At 39.2% G+C, this 12,842-nt stretch overlaps 1 protein-coding gene across 4 annotated transcripts in view; it reads right to left on the bottom strand.

Annotated features, from left to right (window-relative positions):
* Positions 1–1,119: 1,119 nt before the first annotated feature.
* Positions 1,120–12,842, bottom strand: part of COMMD1 (copper metabolism domain containing 1) — a 129,298-nt gene continuing 117,575 nt past the window's right edge. For all 4 annotated transcript variants that reach the window (XM_065589749.1, XM_065589748.1, XM_024109073.3 and 1 more), the window contains one exon: positions 1,120–7,227. Coding sequence is in view for 2 of the 4 variants with exons in the window: in XM_024109073.3 (XP_023964841.2) it covers positions 7,120–7,227 (108 nt within the window). In the remaining 2 variants the exon portion in view is untranslated. The remainder of the gene's footprint in view (positions 7,228–12,842) is intronic.

Consider the following 12,842-nt stretch of genomic DNA (forward strand, 5'->3'; position numbering starts at 1 on the left):
ATAACGCGGTTTCACCTATAACGCGGTAAGATTTTTTGGCTTCGGAGGACAGCGTTATATTGAGGTAGAGGTGTATATGAACCTTTTTATCCAAAAGTAAAACATAACTAAGGGACTCCAACAGCTCTGATTCCAGTAACCAACAGGGTAAGAACCCAAATGAAATTTCCAGTTCTACATTAGCAAAATAATCTACAACAAATAGACAGAAAAAATATGGAAAAGCAGATTATATGAAGCCAAACAACTTGAACAATGGGAACAGCTATGGAGTAAATCAAAATCAACCTAAAATAGTCGCTCTGTTATTTAACATGCTCCAAAGCTTTATAAAATTTATGGTACATGCTTGGCTCATTTTTTTTCAGAAAATGTGGGACGGATGGGTTTTTATAGACAAACGGTGGGGGAAATACTTCAAATATTGAGCAATTCCAGGAGCAAATAGCCCAAGAAAAAGAAAATCTCACTGAAAGAACTATTATCACAGAGCCGTGAGGTGAATCCCTTTGGTTTGCCAATTCATTGCTCTGAGGTTTGGCTGCCATTTATAAACTTTATACGAAGGAAACAAACAACTGGGATTGGAAAGAATTAAGTGACTACTCTTAATATATTCAGCATCAAAACTACATAGTAAAGAGGCTATGGACTAGATTCCCCTCTCACTCACAGTGGTGTAAATGAGTAGTAACTCCAGTGAGGTCAAAATGGATGTTACGTCTATACTTACCTCTGGGTCCGGCGGTAAGCAATCGATCTTCTGGGATCGATTTATCACGTCTTGTCTAGACGCGATAAATCGATCCCGGAAGTGCTCGCCGTCGACGCCGGTACTCCTGCTCCGCGAGAGGAGTAGGCGGAGTCAACGGGGGAGCCTACCTGCCGAGTGTGGACCTTTGGCAAGTACCTTTAAGTTCGAACTAAGGTACTTCAACTTCAGCTAAGTTATTCACGTAGCTGAAGTTGCGTATCTTAGTTCGAACTGGGGGGTTAGTGTGGACCAGCCCCAAGTTACTTACATCAGCATAAAACTGGTGTAAATGAAAGGAGATGTGGGCCCTAAGTAAATCGCTTGAAACCACTGAAACCTAAGAAAAGAAACAAGACAAAGGAACACACCAGTTAACTGTATTTTATTTTATAGTAATTCCTGGTACAATTGGGAAGAAAAATGTTCAAAAGAGGATTTGTAAGAAAAGTGACAAATACAGCTCGACCATTCTGTCAAACCTGGGCTCTGCTCAAGAATCAAGGAGCTGTAACACTCCCGGATGGATCCACTTCTCTCTTATACAGTAATGACTGGATCTTGGGGCAAGAGAGAATCTGCCCCTAATTTTCTTATTTACATCGTCATATCTTTTAAATTTAATTGGCTAAAACAAAGGCACAGGAAAATTAATGCACTCAGATTAAATTCATAAAGGTTTTATCCTATATATTTCAGGTACGTTTATGGTCAATCTCTCTCTCATCTGTGTTAGGCCAAATTCATCCCTGGTGCAACTCTACTGACTACACCAAGCAATAATTTGGCCCCTTACGTCAAACCATGACGTTTTCCCTCCACGGGAACACAACTGTATTAACAAGTCATTTTCGTTATGCTGAACTACGTTTATAATGATTTCTGAGAATCTGAGCCAGATTTATGTGAAACTATAAACATTTCCTAAAATGTCAAAATCAATTCAATAATCTGACAAATTCACCAGATAGGTGGGAGTGATGCAAATCATCAGGTGTCGTGTTTGTGAAAGTGTTCTACATGTTCCAATAGAGACACAAAAACCATTGGATCAGCTGTCTGGTTTGTTTAATTCTTGGTCAAATTTTCAAACTATTTCATCGGAATGCATTTTTTACCCACAATGTGATCTTTGCTCCCTAGATACACTATTCACATTAGATAGAGTTTGCAAAAGTGCCTAAGAGACTTTCAAAGGCATTTAGGTGCCTAGAGATGCAGACAGGCACTTCTGAAAATCCCACAAGGCACCTATCTCCCACTGATTTCAGTTGAAGGTCAGTGGCACTTCGGCTTTGTAGTCACTCGGTTACTCTTGAAAAATTTCCCCATTATCTATGTGTATTAAAATGTTATTTCAAATCCTGACACAAAGAGTTAAAACCACACTTCCATTTAGTTCCACCTAAATCAGGTTAAACCTGAGCTCACTTTTACAGAGGAAACCACCTGGTCTGCGACCACCCACGTTAACCTAGCATTAAAGCACTCAGGTGAAGTACAAAATTTACTGCCAATGACAAATCTTGCAGAATGGGACAGTTTTTCCTTTCCAGTCACACCCCTGCAACCTCATTGAAGGCCAGACAGAATTTGGCTCAATATGCGCTAAGTATTTCTCACATCAGCTAGATAATTTACAACTCCCCAGAAGAGGAAAATAAAAGCATTAGATTAGAGAGAGACAATAAATGTTAGGGAGAAAGTTGCTGAAGTCCATGGAAACATGCTCCTTTTTAGCTTCCCAAGTTCTTCCTGGAAAGCACCCAATTATTTCAAAAATGACCCCAGTGTTTTGGGGTTTTTTTTTTTCCTCAGTAACCTTGTCTGGTTCACATATTTATTATTCTTTTCATGAAATAGTACTTCCTGACATCTGTTCTAAGTTTGTTTCTCTTTAATTTCCATTTATATCACATTTTCCTATCCTCTGTGCATGTTAAAATAAAACAATTACTACGCTTGACATGATGGAAGTTATTTAAGATTGTGAGCGTTAACTGACCCTCTATTTTTTAAAAAATAAAACCTTGTTTAAAACGTATTAGGTCATTTTAATGAACTTTCATTAGTTCAGAAAATCGGCACTGAGTCCCTGGTTCAAATCCAGTACATGTTGATTATGACCAAAGCCGTCGCTAGTAGCTGGCCATCAGGAGGCCTGGTGGTTTGGTGGTCACAGGCTAGTTGCTCGCTGATAGGTGTCTAGTGCTGCCAACTTCAATCTCTGAAAACTGACATATCAGGCCCCAAACAAGAATGAGATTCTCTTAAAAATCATGAAAGAAAATATTAAAGTCTGGGTTCTTTTTATTTGCTTTCTGAGGCTTCATTGTGCACTCCAGACCTTTTCTCCACAATCACGAGGGCAAGAAATTTACCAGATTAAAAAAAAATTAAAAAATGAAAGCTGAGATTATGAAATCACTTGACTCCTGGAGCTGGGGCTTTAAGAACAGCACAACATATTGTAAGACTTGTATTAAAACTATGAGTAGGCAACACTGGGAGTCCCTGTCACAGCTAAAATCGTCCACAAATAGCACTAACAGGCAACTTTGCTGGCCATTTCTGCAGATGCCAAAGGCTGAATTAGCCTGGCGACAAGATAGACTCTTAGTGATAGAAAAGATCCCTCCAGGATGGGTATAGGCACATTATCCAGGATCCGTAAGGAAGCATGTCCTGCTGCTGATGCCCAGACTAGCATAACCTCCAGATTTGCTCTGTCATCTCCACCTTTTCTAGTGAGTTGCCAGAGTATTCAAGAGTCTTCAGGACCCACACACAAGTGGAGTCCCTCTCCTAGCTGTTGGTGAGACGTGAATAAGCATATTCCTCTATCAAAATTCCTCTATCTGGCTTCTCAGTGCATCCTGGGTGTCCTGCTTCCACTTCACTCTCCTTGTTTCCCCGCAGGCTGAGGACCCTGAGGAAGCAGTAAATAACACACTGCATTGGCAAGACAGAGTCAGATCAAGTGGTGGTGGCAGAAGATGACTCCACCTTTGGGCAGTTATGATTTCTCAGGAGGAGTCTTCTACCCAGGTCATGGAGGTTACAAAATTGGGAATGAGTGGCAAAGGGTAGCTTCTGCTCAGACTCTCATGGGGGGAGGTACTGAGAAGTGGCAAAGGCCCAGAAGTAGTAAGAAGGGACCTGAGAACTCAAGATGGAAAAATGGATACAGGAGGATGTAAAGTCCTTACACAAGAGGGTGAGAAATCAGGAAAAGGGGCAGCTCTTGAGAGGAGTAGTGCTGGAAGAGGAGGACAGAAGGGGGAGGTGGGCCCCAAAGAGGATGGTGTGGGTTAACCAGGGAGCTGCATTTATATTCTGATTGGGTGGGCAAGAAATCCTGTCCTTTCCCCATTCTGTGAAGGGAGAAGTTGAATTTCTAAGTGCAATCAATCTGGCATCTTCACAAGCACTAAATTCACTTGCAGAGACAATGAAATGCACTTCAATTGTGGCACTACTGTATTGTATGTTGTCATCACTATTCTTTACTAGCACTTAATATAGTCTTAGCTCTATCTGATGCTTACAAAGCGAAAATAACTTGAAAGAATCAATGGAACCTTTACCCTTAATACGTATACGTTTTTTGCCAGCGATAACAAGAAAAGCAAGAACATAGTCTCTATTGAGCAGCGCAATGGAATGCAGGTGACCAGGCAGAGCTGCAAGAGAGGGAGGGGCTTGATCCACAAAGGGACATTTTAGGGACCTGACCACCCAGCACAATTCCCCACTCTGAGTTTAGGCACCCAGGATTGATAGGGAAGAGAGAGGTGCCTAAGAAAGGGATTCACAAAAGCCAGCAGACGAGCAGGGAGCCCCTAAGCTAGCCAATAGGAAATGAGGAGGAGAGTGGTAGGTCTTAAGCCCCACCCCTCAAAGGCACTTTGGCACTCAAGTCCAGGTCGGAGGGAGGTGCCTAGCTCCACTGGAGATTCACAGCCATGTACCTCTCCTGGAGTTAGGCGCCTAGGCCAGGTCAGTCCTTTTTCAACAAAAACGTTGGCAGAGCTGGTGGTGCAGATACCCCCTTATAACTTTTAGCCCAGCATTTAAAGCACTTGAACAGGTTGTAGGAGACCTGTTGTGGAGCAGTGATTTGAAGTTGGGTCTCCTACATCCCAGGAAAATATTCTAATTGCTGGGCTCTGGCATAGTGTGGGGCAGATGTCTCCTGTTCAAGCTATTCCACTTTTTATAAATAATGAAACAGTTATTGAAACAGGGACTTGAGTCTCCCTCCTCCCAAGGGGGTGCGCTAATCACCAGGCTACAGAGTCATTCTCACGCTCTCTCACTGGCCCAATGACTACTTAATTATTTAAACACACTGGGGGCTAATGAAATATAGGTTTTAGATAAATAACTACTGTATATTTAGATTATAGACACACATGTACATGTGTTTCGGAATTTCACGGCTTCACATTCCATGCTTTCATCCTGGCCCCAAAGCTACGTACAGAGACAGAGCTTTTATTAGAATGAGGAGTTAGTTTATCTGAGGTGAGGTTTATTTTTATTGCACTTAGTTTTGCCATCTTTTCCAACCCCATCCCTCCTGTTTCCACGGGTGACCATCATAGCCCCTCACCGATGTTCTTCAGCACAGTAGCAAAGAGTAAAGGCTGGGAAATCTCCATGCCAAATCTTTAGGAGCAATGGATCTTGTCCCCTGTCTGTGGAGTTTGGATCACGGCAGCCCCATATCAGAAAAAAGGGGTGACATCCCATTTCTGGAAAGGAAAGGTTCCCAAACTTTAACGTGGTATGAATACTGCTGAATTAACTGAGCAGCCTGCTGGTGGGCCAGCGAAAAGGGAAGAAAGGGGTTGGAACGATTAGGATTTGGTTAAACTAAGCACACTAAAAATAAACCTGTATTCAAATCATAGCAGTAGAAAAAAACTCTGTGCCTGTATAGAGCCTCAGGGTCATGTGGTGCCAAACACACCAAATTCAAAACAAATGGGTGAGTACACATACATTGTTACAGTCTGGATAAAAAGAAAGGGGCTTAACATAACGGCCAACTTCCATTGACTTCAGTGGGAACAGAACGGGCCCTACATTTACAGATCAATAAAAAATTAAATACAAGCGTTCCTTTGATCAATATGCTTGTGACTAGACAGGGCACTACAGGCACTAACAGTAATGAGAAAATTATTCCTATATAGTGACTCTTGACAGCATTTGTTTGTTTAATTTCTGTACAAAGTGGAAGCCACTGAAATAAAACATGGTTAAGTGACTGTGGGCCACATCCACCCCTGGTTTAAGCCTATGAAAGGACTCAGTACTTTGCAGGATCAGATTCTTTGTGGGCAAATACATGTTAAAAGCCATTTGGTGCGTGGTAAATCTGTTAAATTGCAAAGAGATTTTTATCAGTGACTGGAGGATTATTTCCTATCTGGGACCTAGGATTTTTGCTACGATATTTATAGCCTGCTTGAGAGAGAGAGAGGTCAATATGATGTGTACCAGGAGAGTTCTTCTCTGTGCTTTGGAATGGCTGATGGATTTGCTTCCCTAACGGTTTTGATAACTGTTTTCAGTAATGTACTATATGTATGTGCTAGTGAACTAGTTAAATCGATTCTTTTATAAGATTCAGGGTGTGATGGGAGCAGGTGTACTAATCAAAGTCTATCAGAGCTTCAGGTCTTAGCGTTTGACTGTCTACTAAACTTGATTAGCAGAGATTTCCTGATTCAGTTTCTCCTTTATGTTTTTCTCTACCTGTGGCAGTTAAACCTCTCCTCTCACCTATTCTTAGTTGGTTGACGTTGTATTCGTTTTTATACCTAGTGCACAACCACAACAGAGATCTATCACAGACTTTGACTGAGACCCCAGTTTGCCCCCTTAGGTTCCAATGAGAAAGGGAAAGAATTATCATAGAAGATCTTTACTTTATAAGGAAAAATCTGAACAGCCATTAGATTGTCTTTTTTCCATGCCACATGGCCGTTCAGTTTCCCTTGGATACTGACTGCAGCCCAATATTTATCTCAAGAGTCAGAGTAGTCAGATGACTCGACAAATCATTAAGAGGCATGAAAAGGAAAGCCACACTACTCTAACATGTAGGGCTTGATTAGGCACAGCCTTGCTCAGCTGTTATGCAGTTAGGCAAGTAGCCCCATTGAATCCAATGGGATTTCTTGTTTGAGTAAGTGCTCACAAGTGTCAGAGTGGCACAACCGAGCCCACAATATTTTATTTTATGATCAAATATCACTAGAATATTGGTAACCATTTCATATATAAAAATAGAAATTATTAACAAGTACTAAGGCCAGCTATGTTCTGAGTCACAATCTCTTTATTTATCTTAACAATCAGGTGGTCTGCGTCAGCGCCGTTATGCTCTCTTCAATCTCTGACAGTTTCTTCAGCATTTGAGTCACCTTGGCCTCATCAAATTCCAAACACAGAAATTCAGATTCCTAGAAAATAAAAGGAGAAGAATGACATTTAGTTAAGTAAAAAAATTGTTCTTGGTGAAGAAAAACTGTATAGGTCAGCACGATTGCTGGAGGGGACATCAAATTTCATTGTGGGAGATCCCCACAATACTTGACATCACAGAACAGTTATGCCTACAGACAATTAAGCAGCAGCACTGATTCGCTCTGAAAGGCCGGGTCACACCATTCACAAATATAGTTATTCTCAAGTGGGGTATAAATCAGGATAAACCAAGTGGAAGGGATTTTGTCAGGGACAGAGAGAATAAACACGAGAAAAAATAAAATGTTTCTAACCACGTGGAATTAGTTGTTAAAAATCAGCAGGAAGAAGACCTCAGGAGATTTCTCTCCCATCAGTTCTACTCATCAATATATCTGAGTTGGATAAAGTTCCTTGTATAATTTGGAAGATAACATTTAGATATAACAAGTGTACCTGGCTGCATTGTATATGCAAGTCCAGGTGAAGCTGCACCAATGGTAGAGAAACACTGGGAGATAATTACAAAAATGCTAGTGCAGATACAGCTACTCTGCAGTGTGATTGGGACTGCACATCAGATGCTAAGGTCAGAAGTAAAACAAGAGTGAAAATAGAAATCATGGGGGTTGTACTTTTATATTACAAACCTCTGGTGTCTTGAAATGCTCCATTTTAAAAAACAAAGCAAACCCTATATTCAAATACAGTAATAACTTCTTATACCATGAAGGGAGTGCTCTTTTTTGAGGAGAAAGATTAGAATATTCAGCCTTCCAGGCAATCTGACTCACTGAATAGCCATGAGTTCTTTATATCAATATACCTACGGCACAGTTTACTAAGAATGGAAGGGCAGCCTCAACTCTGATTTTTTTTTTAAATCAGTTAAGACTAAAACCTCTACCATTACTTCAAAATACCTTTGTCTTAACATTTAGTATTTTTCAAACTTAACTCTATGCACTTAACTGATTATTTAACAGAGAAGATCAAATCCCCAGAAAAATGCAACTTGAAAAATGTCCGAAGTTGGTTATCTAAATTTCAGAAAGGCATTACATGAATTTAAAACAATGAACAGATTGTTTTTCATATACACATGAAAGCAACTTCACTACTTGCTTTCTTTTTTTAATACAAGAATCTTTAGTGGTTTTTCAAGGAGAAAAAAAGGTAGAGAGAAGTGCAAGCAAAAGAAAATATATACACAAAGAAGTTAGCTTGTTTATTAGCAGCACAGAACAATCAAAGAGAACACACAAAACTTAATCATAAAAGAGAAATAAGTGAAATGGCAGAACCTGATTTTTAGTACGTCAGGCACACAATTGCGTGCCTGCAATGGTGTACTGAAATTGCACCTGGAATAATGACAGTTGCACATACAAATCAGGGATGTGGGCTTAATTGTACAATTGGCACACACATATATGGTAACTGCAATTGTGCCACAGAATTTTTGAAAATCAGACCCTAAAATTTTAAAGTGTTACTTAATTCTACATTTATCATGTTGTTGCCTCTTCATTCATCCCCCCAGCTCACTTAATGGTAACTTCTCTGTTACAGCTCTCTCTATTGGACAGTTCCTTCTGCATAAATTGTTTTAGATTTGCACTTTCTAAAACTGATTAATTTATTTATTTAAATTGCTACTTAAACTCATTTTGCGTCCTTATTTGCTAATTTAACCCAACAAACCAAGAATACACAACCCAGAATCAGGCTGTATATTAGCATGGTGCTCCTCTGATAATCCTCTACATCTTTTGTTTTTTTAAAATAAAACTTTTTACTGATTTTGATTCAAACAGTGCAGTGCCATGATAGAACTGAATTCATATTGGTTCAGGAGTCACAAGACAACTACAAATAAATACCCCAACCCAACAAATAATTAAGCACAACATTTTTCAACAAAACCTATTTTAGCGTTAATGTAATATTTTTATTTAACTATTCAGGTCTAGTATCTTCAACAAAGACTTCTCAATATGATTTTTATCAAGATGACAGCTCAGTAATTTGAAAAAAGAAATTGTATAAATAGGTTTGAAGGCTAGGACTGGGCATTGAAGACAACCTCCCACAATTTATTGCTATACTTTGCAATGCCTATTAATGACACATTTCACAGAAAATACTTCTGCACCCTGGAACCACATATAAAATACATACACCCTTATGGAGCAAAGTTAAATTTGATCAGTCTGTGGTATTAAAATGTTTGGTATGGAATTTGACAGCTTATCTCCACTTGGCATTGTGCTCTGTTGCAGCTTCTTTACTAGTTAGAGTGCACTGGAAAAAATCCAGGTCTCACACACTTGAAAATGCAGTTAGAATTGTATGAGATTTCCTCATGCTCATGGTGGAAGAGTGAACAAGACAATTCATAACTTCGTAGGCATTTTGATTAGTAAACCATCTTGAGAAGATAGCGTTGCAAATGATCAGTTATGTAATCATCTGAGGCTTTATAGTTGCTCCTGATGGGGGTAAACTAACATTTACATGTGCAAGCATAGGCAATATGCAATTCAAATCCACAGCTTTTGGTGTAACCACTACAAATTGGAAAATATAAAGCCAATTTCTACTTAAAGAAAAATATACTTCCAAGTCGTAGACCGCAAAGCTTTACTACTGTTTGTCTTTCTCAAATACACCAAAGAAATAATTTTGTGCACATCTACAAAAAAGTCCACTATGTCACAGATCATGTTATAGTCTTGACTGTGTAGATAAGATCAAAGCACCTTTAAACATGTTACCAACCGGTTTCACAGCTTTGATCTCTAAAACCAAAACACACACTACCAAAACCATTAGCAAAGTTCTATTTTGACATTTTAGAGAATTTAACTAAGCCATGCTATAGTCCTGGGGTAGGGAGACCAGATAGCAACTGTGAAAAAACGGGACAGGGGGTGGGGGTTAATAGGCACCTCTATAAGAAAAAGTCCCAAAAAACAGGATTGTCCCTATAAAAACGGGACATCTGATTACCCTATTCTGGGGTGAAATCCTGGCCCTACTGAACTCAATGGCAAAACTTTCATTGACTTCAGTGGGCCTGGGATTTCACTTTTTAAAGAACAGAGCCACAATTATGCAATTAGAGCTTCACTGAACACTACTCATATCAACAGGTGTTCACACAGATGCAAAAGATCTGTCTGTGCAGATCCAACTGTGGATCAGGGCCTAGGCCTGTAACACAACTCACCTACATGGTCAGTGTGAGGAACTGAGCCCATGGTTCCTGTATCAAGGAGCTTAGTCGAAAAGGCTAAGGAGGAGACCCACAGGATGCTGATAGCTTGGAATAACGGGGCAGTGACGGCTTTATCTTACCGTGGGCTAGCACGCCTATGCCTTCTGGAAGTGATGTGAAGGAGAAAGTATGCACAGTAAATGGTCCTAGATTTTTTACATACTTTTATTACTGTATTGTAAACTGTTGGAGCTACCAAACGAATGCCATCTCCCCCTTGGAGTATGAAAAAGGACCATACAGTATAGGTTGCATTAACTAGTCACAATAGTACTGCACTGAAAGGTGACATGCAAATAGGACAAAAGAAGTTGGGCTCTTTTGACTTCACTATGATATATAAAGGTGGACCATCTCTCTTTTTAAATAACAGTTGCTTAGAAACAGATGTAGTTAAATTTAACTACATCTGTTTCTAAAGTATTTAGGCTTGTCTACATAGGAAAGGTTTGGCAATAAAACCTAAGGTATGAATTTAAACTGATACAATTATGCCAATATAACCACCCTCCTCTCCCCTCCCTTTGTGATGACAAACTTATTCCAGTGTTAGAATGAGTTTTTTTTTTCAGTTTAGGTTTTGTCACTTGGAAAAGAAGTTTAAGTTAACTGAAAAAAGTCATCTTTTATACCAGAATAAGTGTCTACATGATGTAACTATGCCAGTGTAAACATAGCTAGCATATCTTTTAAAACTTTCGCATGTAGATAAGGCCTTAGTTAAATCAGAATAATTTTTTTTATTTAGACAAGGCCTGAAACCTGAGCAATTGAGAGGAGCAGGGTTTTTGAATTAGTCTGGTGTTGATTTTTGTTTTTAATAGAAAACCTATTTAACTCAAATTCTTGACAACCATTGGAGGAAAAATAGCTTTCTTTGTGAAAGACTCAATCCTCATCCCTTCATTTCAGAGCTAAAAAAATTTGTAGTTCAATTATTTAATGCCCTAAAAAGTCATTCAGTAACGAATGGGAAAGCAAATTTGATATCCCTGATATTTCTCAGGTAAAACGAGGAGCAGAAAAAAAAAAGTGGTTTCATATGTATTTGACATATAAAGCCTGGTTAAGGATGTCTGAAGAAGCTCTGAGGCATGGCTAATGTTGATTATTAGGCCTGTGAGACAGAGGCCTAGATTTCAACTGAGGTCTTAATCAAAGAAACAGAGGACATGTCTACATTGCAATTAAAAACTCATGTCTGGCCTGTGCCAGCTAGCTTGGGCTAAGGGGACTGTGCATGTACTTTGGTTACGTCTGAGGCAGTGCAGGACAGCTGTCCATGTTTCCCCAGAATACACTGATACAAACACAGTTAGGCACCATGGTAGATGCACAGATGCATAAACTTGTGTTGTGAAAATAGCTGCTGTGTGGGCACAACTCAACCTTGTTTGTTGCAACCTGAACAGAGGAGAATGTCATGGCCTGGTTTCCGAGGTCATGGCACTCCTTTTAGCACAAGTGATGTTTCATAGACTTTAATATGAATCACGGACTTTGCAAAAGACGGAATTGATTTAGCTTCTTTAACTTCACCATATATTTTCTTCTTTTTGCCAATGTTTTTTGCAGACATTAGTATCTCTTTTTGAAATGCTGGCTTGACTGGGATTTCTTTGAGACCTCACCCCTGGCTGCATAAGGTAAAAACTCAAATATAAAGTGCAACAGGAAAGCCCCCAAACATCTTGTTGCTCTATGTTAGAGATTAAGAACCAGCATTAACTTTTGACCTTCCTCTAGCTCGTTACCAAAAACTGTAAGTGGTTTTAAAAAGCACTAGCCGTTAAAAAGTGGTTTTACATTCACACTTAATGACAAGAAATAGAGATAACAGAAATTAATAATGTATTTATTAATTGTGTGTAATACTACAGTACACAGAATGCTTTTCTGACAGTAAAGTGGAATTGTGGAAATCAGGATTTCGTTAAAAGGCAATATAAAAAGTGCTTGAGTTCAGAAGTATTGTCCTTTGTTCCAGTCTCAAGTCAAAGTAGTCAGTAGTAAGTGATGAATAGGAGAAATAAGTTGATAATTTTTCATTGTAATGTGATGCAGGAAAGGCTGAACCAAGCAATCACTTCTGTACATTACTCTAGATGTATTCATTTATTGCATCTCCTTTGTTGAAGTCAGATTCCTTTATGGCTAAGCAAAAAATAATTACCGGTAATTCTTTAAACTTGGATACCATTTTTCCTTCAATACCACAGAGTGATTTACAATCAATCAAGCCTCACAAGACTCCTGTAAATTGGAAAGTATAACCATTTTACAGATTAATAAACAGAGGCACAGATATTAAAATGATTTGTTTAGCAGGGT

Source organism: Chrysemys picta, chromosome 3, assembly GCF_011386835.1.
Source record: "Chrysemys picta bellii isolate R12L10 chromosome 3, ASM1138683v2, whole genome shotgun sequence".
Taxonomy (NCBI): Eukaryota; Metazoa; Chordata; order Testudines; family Emydidae; genus Chrysemys; species Chrysemys picta.